This window comes from Argopecten irradians, chromosome 3, assembly GCF_041381155.1.
Source record: "Argopecten irradians isolate NY chromosome 3, Ai_NY, whole genome shotgun sequence".
NCBI classification, from domain to species: domain Eukaryota; kingdom Metazoa; phylum Mollusca; class Bivalvia; order Pectinida; family Pectinidae; genus Argopecten; species Argopecten irradians.
The window spans coordinates 29,336,042-29,358,945 of record NC_091136.1 but is presented as its reverse complement, the minus strand read 5'-3'; the positions used below and the strand labels follow the sequence as shown (position 1 = coordinate 29,358,945).

The 22,904-nt window shown below is 31.9% G+C and overlaps 1 protein-coding gene across 3 annotated transcripts in view; it reads right to left on the bottom strand.

Annotated features, from left to right (window-relative positions):
• LOC138318138 (uncharacterized) overlaps window positions 1–22,904 on the bottom strand; it is a 93,762-nt gene that overhangs the window by 42,723 nt on the left and 28,135 nt on the right. For 2 of the 3 annotated variants that reach the window (XM_069260264.1, XM_069260263.1), the window contains 5 exons: window positions 21,842–22,834; window positions 19,681–19,842; window positions 6,915–6,947; window positions 5,200–5,398; window positions 4,730–4,851 (listed from right to left, as the gene is read on the bottom strand). In XM_069260264.1, the coding sequence (XP_069116365.1) occupies window positions 4,730–4,851; window positions 5,200–5,398; window positions 6,915–6,947; window positions 19,681–19,842; window positions 21,842–22,834 (1,509 nt within the window). The remainder of the gene's footprint in view (window positions 1–4,729; window positions 4,852–5,199; window positions 5,399–6,914; window positions 6,948–19,680; window positions 19,843–21,841; window positions 22,835–22,904) is intronic. The other variant, XM_069260265.1, reaches the window with a different exon arrangement.

The following is a 22,904-nucleotide window of genomic DNA, read 5'->3' as shown; positions in this document are numbered from 1 at the left end:
TAATGAAATGACAATAATTCACAAAACATTATGTTAAGTTGGTACACAAATGTTTGTTAATGCTCTAGGGAACACCAGAAATAATCTAGATTTATTCTCTGCTTGGCTAACAGGATCAGAGCCATTTTGTAATTATACACTTACTTAACTGGACTGTCTGCCACACGAGCTGATTAGCATGTCTGTTCCATTACGGCCCACTCACTTATCAAGTGATATCAAACCCATATACTTATCTAAACTTTTAAGTATCTTACTTCACATAAAGAAATCTTTTTCTTTAGTCAATATCATCATGACTTTTCATGTTTCACTGTCTTTCTCGACCAAGCATTTCATCAATATTTATACTTTTAACTTCTTAGATACCATTCTACTACATTTCTTAGAAAAAACAAAGAAAACTGATCTAAATATACCAATAGGTTTTGAAGTCCCTTTAATCTGACACATAGGTAATACTTTCCTATGATACCAAGGTAGGGATTTTTTTCATGTTCAGGACTAATGACGAATTTCAAAATTCATATGCTATTTCAAAGTTTAAATAAGAACTTTAATACATCTATCAACACAACTGAACTTTTTAAAGCGGAGACTAAATCTCAGGACAGCATCTGATAATTAAACTTTAAGAAACTCTGTCCTGGTGATAGGTCTGAATTTAGGACATTGTTAAAAGTACAAGGACGAGCAACAGAATCTTCATGGGGATTACAGTCGTGTAACCATGATTTCGTGGGACATTGCTTTAAACGTGAAAATTTGATCCACAAAATACAGACAAATGGTTGAATCAAATAAACGCTTAGTAGATCGCAAAAAATTAACATTGCGAAAATATATCTTTATTGCTTTAGTTGAAATTGGGAAAAGTGTGATCCATATTAATAAATAGCTATACAGTGTGAAGTCATTCCTTGTTGGGACACTGACAAGGAGATTAACGATCAGTGGTCCTGTAGCAGACTTCAGTCCTCCAAGACAGTGTGACAGCTCGGCTCTGGCCTAATTTCATCACATGTTGATGAGAAGCAAGAGCCTTATTACATTATGAGAATTAGATTACAAAGCAGTCTCTGGCATCCACTGTTGTCAAACTTCACCCACAATGTCTTCAAACTTGTGTGAATGATATCTTTTCTCTGGTACAAGGCGATCGTTATGGGAACGGTAATGTCATTGATCTATACATGTTTTACATTTAAATATAAAAGCCATGAATGAAATATCATCCATTTTAACTGCAAGATAGTTTCATATTATGACCATAAAAAGAAACATTTATTCTATTATACAGAGACAGGTTGATTTGAAACCATGTTTCCTGTCCCAGAAGTTGATCTCAAATCTATTGAGCATTAATATAATCGGTTTAATTTGTTCCGAGATTCCTGGTTTTTTTCTCCTACAATCTCCAAAGAAAGAAGCAAAATCCTTTCCCTTAGATATAGATGCTTTTATAGACACAGTCTTCCAGGGATTATGTATCCGGCTTGTTCTCTCAGAAACATTATTGTACTCCAAAGAAAACAGCCATGATATTTATGGAAGCCATTAATATTAAAGCCAAAGTCCTTCGGAATTGTGTAGAAAATAATAAGTCAAAATAGAGACACCTAGCAAACATATATGGACAAACGAAAAATGACCTGAAGAATAAATTACATGGGCAAGGCAAAATATAAAACTTTAGTCCAGATTCTCAATAGAAATATTCATTTTTTATGTTAGTTCATGCTCACCATAAAGCCTAGATTTTGAAACAGAGGTAGTGGTTTTTTCCTTCCTCAGAACAGATAGAAAACAAACTCAAAGATTGCCATGGGCTAAAAGCAGCCCTCTGATTCATTGATTTTTTGTTTAGTTTAAAAAATATTGAATTTATCAAATTAAAATTTTTATCTTAAATCTGATGCTGACAGCTTGCATGTGACACGTCACCAAGGTAACATGCTGCTACATTAATCTTACTGACAAACTTGTGTTCCGCACTTCATTACACTCAACAACTGACACGCCAGCTGTCAATCACCACATGAAAAAGACGACTTTTTATAAAATACAATCACACGTTACTATTTATGCCATTTTCGTCACTTTATGTTGGATAAAATCAATCTAATTCCCTTTCACTGGACGGTAGGATGGATTTAGCAGAATTAAAGCTGAACTGCTATTGATCTGATATGGAAAGTCAAACATAAGCTGGAGCAGACTGCCACACTGAGTAAACTTATGTAATTTATCCTACTGGGGATTCTAATATTGAGAAACCTAAACCCAGTAAATCTCAAACTGCAATATATATGGTAAATTAAACTGATTTGCAAAGATTAAGCTCAAAGGAAATGTACATTTATGACATTAGATTTCCATTTATATTATATTGATATCAATCAAGAGAGAAATTACAACAAGAATTAAATTTAAGTTTCATTTATACATGTACTTGATAGAAATAGCGTAACTTTTCATTATTTTTTTTTTCCACATTTATTTTTTTATTATTCCTTTCATAAAGACAATCTTTTATTAAGTACAAAAATATTATAGAACTATATTTTTCAAATGTTACCTTATCAGGTAGTTTATTCATTAAATTAAAAGTGAAGAATGAATCTGATATAATAGGTAAATAAATCAAGCACCTTATCCTGACAATGATAAAATATTCCTTTGTCAATCATATTTAATGATTAAAGATGCTCCACAGCCAACAGAGCATAAATGATATTCAGCATTTGAACATTAATTAGTGTTAAATCATGTATAAATATACCTAATTAACACAAAAAATAATATAAAATTATTTGTTTCGCCTTTGATGCATGCGCAATCAGTACTTCATTTCATATAGAATATAGTGCCATGGAATTTTTTCAGGATGTAATTAATTATTTTTCATATTTTTAACTTGAAGTAGAATAAGTAGCTCAAACTTTCAATGGTGATAATAGTGTAAAGTAAGTAATTTTTGTAACTGAAGAAAATTCCCAAAATGTGCTCCTGTTTTTGATAATGAAAAAATACCATTTGTCAGCTGAGGAGCATCTTTAAAGATTTGAAAATTCTTATTATAATTCTTACATTACCGATTTGTTTATCTTCCTTATAAACTTCACACTTACAAGAATTAACAGGTAATTCAAGTAAAAAATAATATGCTTTTAAATTTTTTTAAATCCATACCCATAAGCTATTTTCCAAACTTGCATACCAATTCTAATATAATGAAATTATAGTATGTTTTGACAAAGGCTGTCAAAAACCACTTGGTATATATATTCTACATAATAACCTATGTAAATAATGCTTTACTAGTAAATGTGAATTAACTTTATCATACGAACAACAGGCGTCAATTACTAATCCTTTCCATATCAATGGTATAATTGTATAAATACAAAAAAAAAACTCCTACAGGTAAAATTCCTAGTCGTTACATTTGTACAATCACAGGTTTCTCGATCACACCAACAATAGATAGGTAAATCTTACGATAAATTTATATATTTTACATAAGGGACATGTATACTTCAGTACTTACCTGTATAAAATGTAAGTCTGTGTATATATCTTGTCTTCTGGAAGGGATCAAACAATAGCCAGATATTTTATGTATACCAGGATTATCTTATCAATCTTTTATCCTCAGGTTTGTCAAAATATATACATTCTTCATACTAAAACCATAGGTGTGTCGATCAGGAAATACACTCATGTAGCTGATACATGCAGGTAAATACTGTTATAATCCATATCAGTGAAGTAGGTAATACAGGTAACGATCACAGTACCTATATACCTATAGTATACACAAAGGTACAGCACAATATCAATATAGTATCCCTGAGACAATGTAAATATAAACATACACAAAACCAGCTGTTTAAAGAGAAAATGAAGAGATACCTGTCTCAGGTATGTGTGTTTATGTACTGATACCTGTACTACACCTGGGCAGGTGAGTCAGGTGAGAAAAAATGGCTCGTCATAACTCATCACACATCAGTCTCCCTGTCAGCACGAGTGGAGTACATCAATCAATCTACCTATACAGACCACGACGTGACAACACACTTTACAGCATACCCTGGTCTGATCTTCATCTGAATAGGTTTATAAGTTCAGTCTCACCACGGGTACAGCTTTAGGGTAATTAACTTGAGATTAAAATATACAATCATTACTTTAATGTATGTGATGGAGTACAGGCATGTTCTATGTCAAAGCTTTAAGGTAGGAAAACAGGCCATGGCTAATAGTCATAGTACAACCAAGCGAATGATTGATCTATGTATTCTACCTGTTTAAACTGAACACCAGTATCCTACCTGTCTAAACTGAATGAAGATTTTCATCCAAACAAAACACATATATCCTACCTGTCTAAACTGAAAACCTGAAGAACTAAAACCAGAGTTCCACAAGTCCAAACTAAACACCAGTGTCCTATCAATATAACAGAACACCAGAGTTCCACTTGCATAACAAAGTTCTAGAAAATACTTCTAAATCTCATTAAAACAAATTAATATTATTTTTATTTATCGTCATGACATTAGTTTTATGAGAGAGAAACTCAGTACCTATGATTGGTGTTAGTTACACACAACAACTCAATCCTTCCAGAGTTATCTCCCTTGGATTACAAAAACTGAAATTTCTAAGTTACTTCCCTTTGACTGCAAGTGTATAACAACTGTGTGAGAGTGAAAGAACGTACCTGGTGTTCAAGGAGTTTCCTGTGCAGTTCCTCATCTGTAAAATGAGGCTTGTCAAAGGTCGAAAGACTGTTCTCTATACCATCAAGCCATCTTCTCAGACATACAATATCTGCCTCAAGGTCTGTTAAAATTAAAACATTCAAAATCAAAACAGAAACATATTTCTAATAGCTAAAATTTCTAGTTATCACTGAGAGAAAAATTAATTTTCCCTTCTAATCAATAGAGGTAATAGTAAATGTCTTTTGAAAAGTCTCAACTAAGTCTGCTGACCAGACTTTTTCTCCACTTTGCAAGTAGCACAGCTGTCATTGGCTGGAATCTTAAGCTTATTAAATGTTTGAACAGCTAAAGTTCTTAATTATTGTAAATCGCTTTATATTCACATATTCAATATTTTGCTTCTTCGCTATTTTCAACATATCAGGTAAGTTAACACTTTGCGATATGACTGTGTCTGTATAATTACCTTTTAGCATGGTCTCTTTGTCCTGCCAGATATCCTTACAGGACACTGCCTTCTCAACCACTTCCCATTGGCTGTTCACATGGTTCAGGCATTTGGTTATCTCCCCTTTCAAGCTAGAGCGGCGCTGCAGCAGCTGCTTAGCATATTCATTGAAGAGCTTGTGACGGGGGGACTGTTTCAGTAGCTCTTCATGGTAACTCTGTAGAGATACAAACAATCACATGATATATTATGTTTCAAATATTTCACTACAATTGAATGACTTACTGTTATTGAAATTAAAGTTTAAAGAATAAAAGTTGAAGATAGCTAACTGGTAAGAGCTTCAATAAATTTCAAATAAATTTCTTGAAAAATAGAACAGACTTGTCAACTGCAGAAATAGCTGTTTCAGGATCTGTGGAAATCAAATTCAAAGCAGGCAACTTTCCCTTACTTAGGTCCAACTGTTTAACTAGAATGATATGTTTATCTGTCAATTTAAACTTACCTACCTTTTATGACATGAAAGGACATAAGTTTAAACACCATAAAACTGATCAAGACATTATATATCATTTATCTTCTGATGGAAAATTTCAAATGATTTCTTATTTCAACTCTAGTCATTCACTTTTAACATACCCAAATTACTTCATTAAGTGCCCTAAACTTCCAAGTGATAATACAGGAAATATATGGCATACACCAGAATTTTATTTATATTTACCATTTTATACACGTTCGAGAACATGCTGTTAGTATTACTTATATTATACATGTGTATTACAATGTAAATATCCTCCATTATATCACCATGGTTACACATTTTGATTAGATAAACATTTGATTACCTGATACGCTGGTTAATGAACAAAAGATCCTTATACCAACAATTACAATATCAATGTTTATTTATTCGGTGATGATGTTGACAAACAATACCCACACATCTGCAGTGTTTTTGATTTCTTTGTACAGAAATATGATTAACGGCGAAACAAACTAGAGATACCAGATAAGAGAGATTCTGGTTAATATGGAAACGTTAATACATGTATAATATTACGATGAAATTAATTTGGTAATTATTTGATAATGAAGTTTAACTTGAATGTTATATGTGATAATGTATAAAGTTGATGGTTATGAATTTGATTATTGTTTAACTGATAAAAAGGTTTATATATATAGACATATGTACGTATATACATCTTATGGTAGTTTACAACAACTGGTTAATATGATGAAGTTAGTTATATAATATAACAAACAGCTAGAAGTTCAAAGTTATATGACACTTGTTTAAGAACTTAATTAAAAACTGTCTATTTCATATAAGGCTGGTCATTTAAATGTATTGATCTTATAATGAATTGGCTGATCTATCTTGAAGCTAATCATGATACACTAATGAGGCTGTCACACATTTTAAACAATAGTCTTGTGAGTTAATTTCTGGTAATAAATAAATGGATATTAAAGTTAACGTATGTATGTCCATACTATGGAATGATCCAGTTTAAGTGACAATGTGTATGGTAATCTTCAATGAGCTGGTTAAATACAGGAGTTCACGGTGAATAAAAGGGTGTAACCATAGATTTGTGCAGACTAGATCCAGTTAAAGCAAAATGTCACAATTCTATTGGAGTTGTCTCCCCTTGTCTTCCAACACAAAAAAGCGTATTACAGGTAAAGTGAATACATATCTATATACCATGGAGATCACTTACAAACTTGGTTGTCAAACTTGTCAATGAAGATATCTGAAAGTTAACGGTTTTTGTCAGGAAAAGTAGCAGAATCAACTAGACAGGTGCAAGTTTCAACAGTTTCAACAGAATCATCATCATCATCATCCTCAAAAACAGGACTGCCATTCCATGCAGTAGACATAATGTTAAATAATTGCTGACATGCTTATAAAAAAGATAGCCTTGCATGCCTGTCAGACGACATGCAAAGATATGACAGCCATACAGCAGGAATAAGGGAGCTAACTCCGTCAGTCATAGAGAATTTAATCACAAAACTATTGATTAACCATTATAATTTGTTTTTTGGCATGATGGCATGGTTGAAACATTTACCACATCAATAAATAAAGTAACATACCACCACAGAATTATTTATCACAATGAATATTTCATTGAACAGTTCCGTCAATTCGGTAGTAATAGCCACTTATCACAGCTATAAGTATCCATTACAGCGCATGATCAGAGCTGTGGCAATATTAACATGTAACACCTATACATAACCCTGTGATATACATTTATACTCATTACCCTGTGATATACATTTATACTCATTACCCTGTGATATATATTTATACTCATTACCCTGTGATATACATTTATACTCATTACCCTGTGATATACATTTATACTCATTACCCTGTGATATACATTTATACTCATTACCCTGTGATATACATTTATACTCATTACCCTGTGATATACATTTATACTCATTACCCTGTGATATACATTTATACTCATTACCCTGTGATATACATTTATACTCATTACCCTGTGATATACATTTATACTCATTACCCTGTGATATACATTTATATATCATTTACCCCTGTGATATACATTTATACTCATTACCCTGTGATATATTTATACTCATTACCCTGTGATTTATACTCATTACCTGTGATATACATTTACTCATTACCCTGTGATATACATTTATACTCATTACCCTGTGATATACATTTATACTCATTACCCTGTGATATACTTTATTTATACTCATTACCCTGTGATATATATTTATACTCATTACCCTGTGATATACATTTATACTCATTACCCTGTGATATACATTTATACTCATTACCCTGTGATATACATTTATACTCATTACCCTGTGATATACATTTATACTCATTACCCTGTGATATACATTTATACTCATTACCCTGTGATATACATTTATACTACTTACATTACCCTGTGATATACATTTATACTACTCATTACCTGTGATATACATTTATACTCATTACCCTGTGATATACATTTATACTCATTACCCTGTGATATATACATTTATACTCATTACCCTGTGATATACATTTATACTCATTACCCTGTGATATACATTTATACTCATTACCCTGTGATATACATTTATACTCATTACCCTGTGATATACATTTATACTCATTACCCTGTGATATACATTTATACTCATTACCCTGTGATATACATTTATACTCATTACCCTGTGTATACATTTACCCTGTGATATATACATTTATATACTCCATTACCCTGTGATATACATTTATACTCATTACCCTGTGACTCATTACCCTGTGATATACATTTATACTCATTACCCTGTGATATACATTTATACTCATTACCCTGTGATATACATTTATACTCATTACCCTGTGATATATATTTATACTCATTACCCTGTGATATACATTTATACTCATTACCCTGTGATATACATTTATACTCATTACCCTGTGATATACATTTATACTCATTACCCTGTGATATACATTTATACTCATTACCCTGTGATATACATTTATACTCATTACCCTGTGATATACATTTATACTCATTACCCTGTGATATACATTTATACTCATTACCCTGTGATATACATTTATACTCATTACCCTGTGATATACATTTATACTCATTACCCTGTGATATACATTTATACTCATTACCCTGTGATATACATTTATACTCATTACCCTGTGATATACATTTATACTCATTACCCTGTGATATACATTTATACTCATTACCCTGTGATATACATTTATACTCATTACCCTGTGATATACATTTATACTCATTACCCGTGATATACATTTCATACTCATATCTTTTACTTTTACTATAACACTGTTATTACATGTTCTACATCTCGCTATAGCTATAAGAAACTTAAGTTTGTAACCATATTTAACATATGTTATTACATGTTCTACATCTCCCTATAGCTATAAGAAACTTAAGTTTGTAACCATATTTAACATATGTTATTACATGTTCTACATCTCGCTATAGCTATAAGAAACTTAAGTTTGTAACCATATTTAACATATGTTATGTACATGTTCTACATCTCGCTATAGCTATAAGAAACTTAAGTTTGTAACCATATTTAACATATGTTATTACATGTTCTACATCTCACTATAGCTATAAGAAACTTAAGTTTGTAACCATATTTTACATATGTTATTACATGTTCTACATCTCGCTATAGCTATAAGAAACTTAAGTTTGTAACCATATTTAACATATGTTATTACATGTTCTACATCTCGCTATAGCTATAAGAAACTTAAGTTTGTAACCATATTTAACATATGTTATTACATGTTCTACATCTCGCTATAGCTATAAGAAACTTAAGTTTGTAACCATATTTAACATATGTTATTACATGTTCTACATCTCGCTATAGCTATAAGAAACTTAAGTTTGTAACCATATTTAACATATGTTATTACATGTTCTACATCTCGCTATAGCTATAAGAAACTTAAGTTTGTAACCATATTTAACATATGTTATTACATGTTCTACATCTCCTATAGCTATAAGAAACTTAAGTTTGTAACCATATTTAACATATGTTATTACATGTTCTACATCTCGCTATAGCTATAAGAAACTTAAGTTTGTAACCATATTTAACATATGTTATTACATGTTCTACATCTCGCTATAGCTATAAGAAACTTAAGTTTGTAACCATATTTAACATATGTTATTACATGTTCTACATCTCGCTATAGCTATAAGAAACTTAAGTTTGTAACCATATTTAACATATGTTATTACATGTTCTACATCTCGCTATAGCTATAAGAAACTTAAGTTTGTAACCATATTTAACATATGTTATTACATGTTCTACATCTCGCTATAGCTATAAGAAACTTAAGTTTGTAACCATATTTAACATATGTTATTACATGTTCTACATCTCGCTATAGCTATAAGAAACTTAAGTTTGTAACCATATTTAACATATGTTATTACATGTTCTACATCTCGCTATAGCTATAAGAAACTTAAGTTTGTAACCATATTTAACATATGTTATTACATGTTCTACATCTCGCTATAGCTATAAGAAACTTAAGTTTGTAACCATATTTAACATATGTTATTACATGTTCTACATCTCACTAAAGCTATAAGAAACTTAAGTTTGTAACCATATTTAACATATGTTATTACATGTTCTACATCTCACTAAAGCTATAAGAAACTTAAGTTTGTAACCATATTTAACATATGTTATTACATGTTCTACATCTCACTAAAGCTATAAGAAACTTAAGTTTGTAACCATATTTAACATATGTTATTACATGTTCTACATCTCGCTATAGCTATAAGAAACTTAAGTTTGTAACCATATTTAACATATGTTATTACATGTTCTACATCTCGCTATAGCTATAAGAAACTTAAGTTTGTAACCATATTTAACATATGTTATTACATGTTCTACATCTCGCTATAGCTATAAGAAACTTAAGTTTGTAACCATATTTAACATATGTTATTACATGTTCTACATCTCACTAAAGCTATAAGAAACTTAAGTTTGTAACCATATTTAACATATGTTATTACATGTTCTACATCTCGCTATAGCTATAAGAAACTTAAGTTTGTAACCATATTTAACATATGTTATTACATGTTCTACATCTCGCTATAGCTATAAGAAACTTAAGTTTGTAACCATATTTAACATATGTTATTACATGTTCTACATCTCACTAAAGCTATAAGAAACTTAAGTTTGTAACCATATTTAACATATGTTATTACATGTTCTACATCTCGCTATAGCTATAAGAAACTTAAGTTTGTAACCATATTTAACATATGTTATTACATGTTCTACATCTCGCTATAGCTATAAGAAACTTAAGTTTGTAACCATATTTAACATATGTTATTACATGTTCTACATCTCGCTATAGCTATAAGAAACTTAAGTTTGTAACCATATTTAACATATGTTATTACATGTTCTACATCTCGCTATAGCTATAAGAAACTTAAGTTTGTAACCATATTTAACATATGTTATTACATGTTCTACATCTCGCTATAGCTATAAGAAACTTAAGTTTGTAACCATATTTAACCTATGTTATTACATGTTCTACATCTCGCTATAGCTATAAGAAACTTAAGTTTGTAACCATATTTAACATATGTTATTACATGTTCTACATCTCGCTATAGCTATAAGAAACTTAAGTTTGTAACCATATTTAACATATGTTATTACATGTTCTACATCTCGCTATAGCTATAAGAAACTTAAGTTTGTAACCATATTTAACATATGTTATTACATGTTCTACATCTCGCTATAGCTATAAGAAACTTAAGTTTGTAACCATATTTAACATATGTTATTACATGTTCTACATCTCGCTATAGCTATAAGAAACTTAAGTTTGTAACCATATTTAACATATGTTATTACATGTTCTACATCTCGCTATAGCTATAAGAAACTTAAGTTTGTAACCATATTTAACATATGTTATTACATGTTCTACATCTCACTATAGCTATAAGAAACTTAAGTTTGTAACCATATTTAACATATGTTATTACATGTTCTACATCTCGCTATAGCTATAAGAAACTTAAGTTTGTAACCATATTTAACATATGTTATTACATGTTCTACATCTCACTAAAGCTATAAGAAACTTAAGTTTGTAACCATATTTAACATATGTTATTACATGTTCTACATCTCGCTATAGCTATAAGAAACTTAAGTTTGTAACCATATTTAACATATGTTATTACATGTTCTACATCTCGCTATAGCTATAAGAAACTTAAGTTTGTAACCATATTTAACATATGTTATTACATGTTCTACATCTCGCTATAGCTATAAGAAACTTAAGTTTGTAACCATATTTAACATATGTTATTACATGTTCTACATCTCGCTATAGCTATAAGAAACTTAAGTTTGTAACCATATTTAACATATGTTATTACATGTTCTACATCTCGCTATAGCTATAAGAAACTTAAGTTTGTAACCATATTTAACATATGTTATTACATGTTCTACATCTCGCTATAGCTATAAGAAACTTAAGTTTGTAACCATATTTAACATATGTTATTACATGTTCTACATCTCGCTATAGCTATAAGAAACTTAAGTTTGTAACCATATTTAACATATGTTATTACATGTTCTACATCTCGCTATAGCTATAAGAAACTTAAGTTTGTAACCATATTTAACATATGTTATTACATGTTCTACATCTCGCTATAGCTATAAGAAACTTAAGTTTGTAACCATATTTAACATATGTTATTACATGTTCTACATCTCGCTATAGCTATAAGAAACTTAAGTTTGTAACCATATTTAACATATGTTATTACATGTTCTACATCTCGCTATAGCTATAAGAAACTTAAGTTTGTAACCATATTTAACATATGTTATTACATGTTCTACATCTCGCTATAGCTATAAGAAACTTAAGTTTGTAACCATATTTAACATATGTTATTACATGTTCTACATCTCGCTATAGCTATAAGAAACTTAAGTTTGTAACCATATTTAACATATGTTATTACATGTTCTACATCTCGCTATAGCTATAAGAAACTTAAGTTTGTAACCATATTTAACATATGTTATTACATGTTCTACATCTCCTATAGCTATAAGAAACTTAAGTTTGTAACCATATTTAACATATGTTATTACATGTTCTACATCTCCTATAGCTATAAGAAACTTAAGTTTGTAACCATATTTAACATATGTTATTACATGTTCTACATCTCCTATAGCTATAAGAAACTTAAGTTTGTAACCATATTTAACATATGTTATTACATGTTCTACATCTCGCTATAGCTATAAGAAACTTAAGTTTGTAACCATATTTAACATATGTTATTACATGTTCTACATCTCGCTATAGCTATAAGAAACTTAAGTTTGTAACCATATTTAACATATGTTATTACATGTTCTACATCTCGCTATAGCTATAAGAAACTTAAGTTTGTAACCATATTTAACATATGTTATTACATGTTCTACATCTCGCTATAGCTATAAGAAACTTAAGTTTGTAACCATATTTAACATATGTTATTACATGTTCTACATCTCGCTATAGCTATAAGAAACTTAAGTTTGTAACCATATTTAACATATGTTATTACATGTTACATCTCCTATAGCTACATATCGTTATTAGTTCTATAGCTATAAGAAACTTAAGTTTGTAACCATATTTAACATATGTTATTACATGTTCTACATCTCGCTATAGCTATAAGAAACTTAAGTTTGTAACCATATTTAACATATGTTATTACATGTTCTACATCTCGCTATAGCTATAAGAAACTTAAGTTTGTAACCATATTTAACATATGTTATTACATGTTCTACATCTCGCTATAGCTATAAGAAACTTAAGTTTGTAACCATATTTAACATATGTTATTACATGTTCTACATCTCGCTATAGCTATAAGAAACTTAAGTTTGTAACCATATTTAACATATGTTATTACATGTTCTACATCTCGCTATAGCTATAAGAAACTTAAGTTTGTAACCATATTTAACATATGTTATTACATGTTCTACATCTCGCTATAGCTATAAGAAACTTAAGTTTGTAACCATATTTAACATATGTTATTACATGTTCTACATCTCGCTATAGCTATAAGAAACTTAAGTTTGTAACCATATTTAACATATGTTATTACATGTTCTACATCTCGCTATAGCTATAAGAAACTTAAGTTTGTAACCATATTTAACATATGTTATTACATGTTCTACATCTCGCTATAGCTATAAGAAACTTAAGTTTGTAACCATATTTAACATATGTTATTACATGTTCTACATCTCGCTATAGCTATAAGAAACTTAAGTTTGTAACCATATTTAACATATGTTATTACATGTTCTACATCTCGCTATAGCTATAAGAACCTTAAGTTTGTAACCATATTTAACATATGTTATTACATGTTCTACATCTCGCTATAGCTATAAGAAACTTAAGTTTGTAACCATATTTAACATATGTTATTACATGTTCTACATCTCGCTATAGCTATAAGAAACTTAAGTTTGTAACCATATTTAACATATGTTATTACATGTTCTACATCTCGCTATAGCTATAAGAAACTTAAGTTTGTAACCATATTAACATATGTTATTACATGTTCTACATCTCGCTATAGCTTAACAAACTTAAGTTTGTAACCATATTTACATGTTATTACATGTTCTACATCTCGCTATAGCTATAAGAAACTTAAGTTTGTAACCATATTTAACATATGTTATTACATGTTCTACATCTCGCTATAGCTATAAGAAACTTAAGTTTGTAACCATATTTAACATATGTTATTACATGTTCTACATCTCGCTAAAGCTATAAGAAACTTAAGTTTGTAACCATATTTAACATATGTTATTACATGTTCTACATCTCGCTATAGCTATAAGAAACTTAAGTTTGTAACCATATTTAACATATGTTATTACATGTTCTACATCTCGCTATAGCTATAAGAAACTTAAGTTTGTAACCATATTTAACATATGTTATGTATATATGAGCAATAACAAAAGGATGAAATATTGATGAAAAAATACAATGGATATTGCTATATTGTTCTAACTGAAAAAAAACCTGTAGAAATCCATGTACATGTGTGTTACAACAGTGAACTTGTCAAACCCTGTGATTTATGGGGCGGAAGGTTTTACACCTTCATTAACATATAAGGTGAAGTACCTGCCAGAAAGTCGTTAAGTAACACCTCTATATACAGGTATACCTGCCACACAAACAGGTATATTAGTTTGCCTTAGGACTGAAAGAAAAGACAACAAGTCAGATGTCATCTCTTCTGGAAGGCTTCAATATGGCAGATATTGCTTATTGTTTATGTACTGGTGCACATAAAACAACAAGTGATACTGTTTATGTTCATTATCAGGAGAAGGTCATGTTTGTAGGTTTATTTTTACAGACTTTTGACCAAGGCTTTCTTATTTGTTTTGTTTCGTATCCTACGAACAACCAGGGTAATTTGAGGATGTGTTATGTTTAGGAGGTGAAGGGAAGCCAGAGTACCTACAGAAAAACCATCCACCCAACCTACACTCAGTACCATACTACCTGGCAACTCGATCAGCAGTCCCATTTTGGTTTCAAACTTAGGTACTGACCACTGGTTGATGATTTTCCTCTGGTACTCCAGCTTTTCTACACCTAAACCAGGCACATCCATAAATAATCCTGGTTTCTAATGAGACGTTTAACTTATCTAACCAAACCAAATTGTTAATAGTTTTGCACTGTTATATGGACAAAAATATTGACATAGCTGTATTGCTGTGATTAGAAGTGAAGGATAAAGATTTATAAACAAACTGACGTCCCCTAGATAGATATGTGATGTGAGTTAGGCTCCACTAGGTCCAGAGATTGATGGGCGACCTGTCAGCCGTTATAATCAGGGACAAACGACTTGATCTAGTCAGCAGGTCAACAGGGTCACTGTACACATACTCTAACATCATGTAATCATTCATGTATATCTAAAATTGAGAATCTTAGTAAAAAAAATAGCATTTTTTAAAGGAACAAGCTTCTATCTGAATGTTCATAAGATTTGGTTAATCTAACTCAGATTTAAAACACAAGGATTATAGAGTTAGAGATATAACATCTTCTGAGTTTGTTATCACCTAGGTGATACATCAATGTCAACTAAACCTTGTTTATGTTTCAATTTATATTCACTACATAATGATACATTCACATATTTAAAATCAAATTTTCTTAATTATATTGCTAAATCCATGTTTGGCTTTAGAAGAAAATTGTTATTCTGTATTTGCATTTTACAGAGCTATCTACCCTTGTAAGTAACAGCAAATTTTCATGAATTAAGAATATTTTTCAAAATAGAAAATGATGCAATTCATGGTTACCTCAAGGGAGATAACTCTTTAATTCATAACTCATTAGACAGAATATTGCACTATAACCATCAATACCACAGGAGGAGATAACGCCGACAAAGCGTAAAAAAGATAAGGGTTTGTTAAAGGCCTCAAGGTAAATTTTTATTACATGGTAGGCATATACCTGATCAATTAAACTTCAAACACAGCAATTACATAGATAGCATCAAATAGGTTTCATTTTTCTTTCATTACCAAACCACCATTTAATATGATGTTATTGAGGATTCAACTTTCTTTTCAATCTGTAAACACATTTACCCATATTGCCTTCACTAGATTTAAGATAAAAGTATATTCAAAAGTTATAAAAAGATAAGGAAGATCAAAGATTTCTTAATTACATAAAAAAAAACTTGCACCATCACATGAAGCTCAATGACAGTTTGCAATAAAATTCCTGTATGTCTCCAAACAAAATACCTGGATATTCATTTTAAACATCAAGGATTTAATGCAAGATAAAACATCAATGGCAATGAGATATTTTATGAGCAGCTGCATGAATATTTTGTGTATTCACCAAGATTTTAAATGGTGTAAAATCACATTTACAAACTCCTTTTAAGAAACACGTTGTTACATTTATCTATTCAAGTTTATTTGATATACCCATCACACAAGGCCTCAATTTTTTAAAATTTAATGTTCATAGAATGATAGAACAGTAGACAGACTTCCTTTTTATGAATGAAAAGTAATGTTTCCTAGTGTGGATTGATTATGCAATGAAACTGCTTATTTCCTTGTTGAAGCAAATGTTATTTGGGATTTTTTAGAAGTACTGATGACACTAGTGAACTGTGAGTCTGATTATCCACTCATTTCAAAATTTCCTCCCAACAAATGTAGAAATTGTGAAGTTGGCTATCCTAGTGATTGAAGAAGGATGTAGATACACTGGAAGATCGGGACATTAAGTCACCTGGTCTAAAGACCCTGTCTAACAAAGTGGACATTGATACATAAGGAGTGTCAGGACACATTACAATTCCTATGGGTCATCCTGATCTGTCACGGCTGGTCAGTCGTGATGTATTGGTCAGTCATTAGTACAATGGTCAGTAGACCATCAGTACAGCTGGTCATCATACTGACCGATCCTGTGACAAATGGGGACTAATTTGGTCCTTGGTGTCCCGAGACTGGTTTGACTCCCTTAGGAGTCTGTCACTTTACAGTACTAACAGTTATTAACAATATGGTGTACATGTACTCATTAATATTCCTAGTCTACACAATACTAATGGCCTATTAAGGAATGTATTATAGACTGTTAGTCATACAGTGACAAGGTGTCTCTCTGTTCTATATTACCTATAAACTATATATACAGCTCCTTTACCTCAACATTCCTTTTGTAAAATATCATCTTTTTCATTTTAGCTTTCCTAAAATAAACTGTACTCATGAGTATAGGATTATTTTTGTAATTACCAGTAATCTATTTTTATAATCTATTTTTACATAACCATATAAGCCTACTTCAATAGACCAGGAAAGAACCAGAAAGTAATCACAAGAATGAATGACTGATGCCTGATATCAATTTTAACATTTGATGTGGATTGTATAGCTCATTACGACCTCGTTACAACCTAACTAATTTCAAAAATAGAATGCAATCTTGCTAAATTGATCTGCGTATTAGAATGATTTTCTTTAACATAATGAAAGATTTCCCTGTCAAAGATGTAGATATAATGAATCCCATCTATACCTGTACAGGAAATATTGGCAGTCATTAGTCCACATTATTTACACAGAAATTTCAGGTTAATTTCCTACACCACAGATCACCATGGAAACAAAGAGATCGGATGTCTTCTATAACAGTTGATGTTTGAGTTCCCAGTTAGGAAACCCTGTGTGTTGATCAAACGTCAACATGATCCTGTCAACCCAAGTCAGCTTTTCACACCAACACCATGCTGGTCAGATGGGTTGCCATAGTAACCAATATGATGTAATTGACATCATTAGAGTTATCACCTCAGGTCAATATAATGACAGTATATCAAACGTTTAAAAATCATATGGTAGAGAATACCAATCTGTTTGACCTAAATATTGGAAATTAACGACCACCTAATCATGATGATCGACTTTCAACTTCCTGGTGGATTTTTAAGAACAAATCATTTAACAAATACATAGCTGTATGGGTTAATTTGGTCACAAATACAGATACAGGTTCACATCTTTTAATGACCTTGAGAAACAAAGGTCAAAGCGGAGAAGACAGCTGTTGACATTGATCGGCTCAAAGCAGATCTCAAGGCGACCATCATAAACTAGCCCTTCTACCCATTGTTCTCAGGGAGGTGGTCATTATTTATTGATGAACTTCACTCCTGTATCAAACTAATTTCACATAATATCTTCACTGCAGGAAGTTTGCTGCTGTAAGCCATGTCTTAACATAGAGAAGCCACAAGCCTCTAATGAGCTTGTTTTCATCAACTACTGCATGTTGAATTCTGATCAGGTTAAGAACTCATGATCAATTTAGAACATGGAGTAAATAATTGCATCTATACAGCACTATCAGAATTCTAACATAATCTATGCTTTTCTTTCTATTTCAATAACATTTTGTGTATACATTGTTGTATGCACCAATGAAAATATATAATTTTACATGTTGTCAAACAAAACAGATTGAAATGTCAAACAGGCCATATCTATTATAAAACAATATTCATATGACATTGTTTTTCACATTCTCACTTAAACCCTCCTGACAGCATGTTATCGTTTAACAAATTGGGACAAACAGAATATACACACACAATTGTGATGTAGTACATTCTAATGGATGTCACTGGCAAAAGTGGTGCAAAATGCATGGAAAATGATAACTGTAACATGTCATCCATCAAGTTTTAATGACATCTTCATAAAACAAAGATAGCTTGTTGGCTTGATTACCAAAATGTCAGTTTTTAAGCTTTTTTGGGAAATGGAAGTTGTCCAAATAAGATAAATAGGATGATCATTTCCATAACGAAGGTTTATATATAGTTTTTTGTATTGTTGAACACTTTCCCATGTTCTATATAAACCAGAAAATGAAAGGAAACTGAAACTATACATAAATTTGACATTAAACAACCTGTTTGACTTAACATGTGCACCTTTACTTGACACGAACACCTTAACAGATCCTTTCAGTTTTGTTCCAGTACTGGCTGCTGTTAACAATCTATCTAAAAACACTAACAAAGGAAATTTTAAATTTACATGGATACCGATAATATGATTGCTACATATACCTAAATCCTCAAATAACACCATTTTTCATGATTTTGCTTATTGCTAAAGGCCACAAGACTTTGGACATGCATTATGTACATGCCCAATGCAGGAGACAAGACCAAGATTAATGATAGGTGTACGTACCTGAGTGAGGTATTTCTCAGACAGGGCTAGAGTTCCCATGGTACGCTTGGTAACCTGGAGTACCTGGTCCAACCACTGGGACAGCTCGCGGTACTGCTGCTGGAACTCAGCCAACGAAACTTTGGCGTTGATGCCAATATTTTCCTCATCGCTTTCTGCAGACTGCAACAGACAGGTAAACAGAGGTTAACTTAGTTTTGTACAGGTGTAGTCTATTGTTATACAGGTGTAGTCTATTGTTGATGGGGATATTACATGGTGTTAGTGGTGTGTTTCTGTCAAATGTTGTCTGGGTCACGCTCACAATTAATGACTTTTGATCAGAAAAAGACAATTATATTTGTTATTGTTTACAGTCCTATTTGAATGATTTATCGCAGTCCTTGGTAAAATTAGTTTGTACTTGAGCCAGCCGACCTAGGAAGGCAGATAATACAGTAAAGTATATACATTTACCATTGTAAGTTTATACAGTAAAGGAAACACTGCGGATGCAAGTATACATAAAATATTTACCATTGTAAGCTTTTATTAATTTTATTCTTTACAAAAAACCAATCATTCAAGCTTTCAATGGTTTTCTAGCTTTCATTTACAAAAAGACCAGGTAGACAGGTAACATTGCTTAAATTGTGTTCTAAAATTTGCAAACAGATCTAGAACTTTCAAGATATGTGGTCAGTTAGTGTGTGTATACCAATACTGACCCTTGTAATGGAGGGACCTACTATTTCCTGATCACTTTAAACATGTGTTAGTATTTATATACTTTGTTACTTATAATGGAATAAACAGAGACTACAGGATGAACACAGATAATAGCCTCAGTTGTAGAATTGTCTTCACTGCTCAAGAGTTCTTGGAGTTCACGGATTAAGAGAGCATTTCAAAAACATATTCAAAATCCAGGGTGGGCAAATTGTAAAACGAAATAATAATCTAAGATTAATTTCCTCCATTGTGCTTTTTCAAGGTTGTTTTCATTCATAAATAGTAACTGATAATTATCATTACAAAGGACATTAAATTCAGATCTAGATGAGAAAAGCTAGACCAATTTTTCTTATTACAAATACAATAACAAGCTTTTTCATGCACTATCAAGATCCATGCTAATCCTCTTTACAACTTGTATTACCAAGTCGCATACTTTTTTCATAATGTGAATTCATTTTCTAAATGCTGGCCATTAGAAAGGTTTGTGTACAGAATTGTCATATGATTGTCAACAGAAAAACAATATATTTTTGAAAGGTAGAGTCCTTGCACATTTTAAAAGAAATTCAGAAATTACTATATGCTACAATCACAAAGTGAATCATTATATTCATCAAAACAGATATGAAAAGACTGGAAGCTGGCAGTGTTAATGATATGGATGTGAAAGTCACACGTTTTAACTCTACAAAAGTGAACAATGGCAACAATAGGCTGATACAAATCACGTGTCTCCACCTCCATAAAAGCAGACACCACCATACAATGGTCATGAGTTCACGTGTCCCCAACTAAACTAAAACAGACGACACGATACAGTTGTTTCAAATTCACGTGTCCCTAACTCTGCAAAAAAGTTCCCAATCATGTGAAGAAACTTCAAGGTCACTGATTCCTCCTTAAATCAAATGTCCCTGATAAATTGAGGACGCTGATGCAGGCAGCTTAGTCAATACCAAAAGAAGATGTAGACAGACACATTTGACTCATTTTGTAATGAATCTATATCAATCTTGTTTTTTGCTGTTTTTTACTCATGAGAAGTAGGTTAAGAATGGATTGTTCTCCTACAACAATTTTTTTCATTCATCAACTTTGAACAAAATCAAAGCAGAGCACTTTGGTGCACTACTCAAGCCAACTTATGATCAGAATTTTGCACTAATTGTCTTATGAACCCTAAATAGACCCAGAGAAATAAAATTGATAATATCAAACTCCCTACCACAGAAGCCTCAATAGAGCATCTAATATCAATCTCTACAAGTCCCCAAGAGAACTCCTTGCTTTACAATCCTCAGAAAGACAATATTATCAAACTACCTTACAATTCTCAGAAAGAAAATAATAACAAACTACCTTAATAGCCTCAGAAAGACAATAATATCAAACCTTTTAAAATTACCCTACAAGCCTATAGAAGACAATAAAACATGACCCTTACCTTACAAGCCTCCAGAAGATCATAATCCATCAGACACTGATCCATCAGGTCTGACTCAATGGTCAGTTCATACTTGCTGTAGCGCTTTTTGAACTGGTCCTTGAGCGTGGCGGCTGGAGAGCACCCTGGGGTACTGAGGTAACTGTCATCCAGCGTCGTCTCAGAGTTAATCGAAAGTGTGGGCGAATGTGAGCGACTGCTAACCTGGCTACTAACATTGCTGGACATATCATCCAGCATTCTGCGTCGCTTGGGTTCAGTTGGCGAGTCTGGAATAAAGGACAGCTCAGGGTTGGACCCGAGTTTCTTATCCTTTAGTCCAGTCTTGTCGAAAGTGGGTGAAAAGGTGCGCAAGTTTCCCTCCCCTTTTCTAGCGGAAAGCGGCGATCTGGGTCCGGAGCGAAGTCCTTCCATGTTGCTGTATAAACGGTGGGTAGATGCAGGGTTTCTGGATTTATACAAGTCTGGAAGGTGGGTGAAACAGGTGGTCTTCCGTATTGTGGAACCGACCTGTAGGCTCGGAACAAAATGGCTACCAGATGCTTCTTTACCTTTTGGCTCTTCTATTACTGAAGAGCTCGGTTGGTTGGCAATCTCATGAGTTTGCCTGTTTATCTTGGTTACTGGGGCTTGTGAATGCTGTTGAGATTTGTAATTCTCAACAGACTTAACATTTTTGCAGACACATTGCTCCTCTTCCTGTGACCTTGGGATGCCCTTTGGCCTCGTACCAAGGTCAGACAAAGCTAACGAGTCTTGATTAGACTGCAGGTGACAATTTCCTGTCTTTGTCTCCGGCTTTCCTGTAGAGAGCCAGTAGATCTGAAGGTTGTCCAGCGACTGCAGTTCCTTCACATATGTCCTCCAGTAAAAGGCCAAGTTTTCCAGATCAACTTTAAGTTTGATGTCTGGAAACGTCTCCAAGAACCTTTGACCTCTGTCCAGTAGAAGGTCAATGGATCCTTGACTTGTTTTTACTTCTTGTATTAGTTCCTACAGAGACACAACAACAGAAAAAGATTAATACACATGCTTTACAATACACCTGGTACTTTTTTTTCAC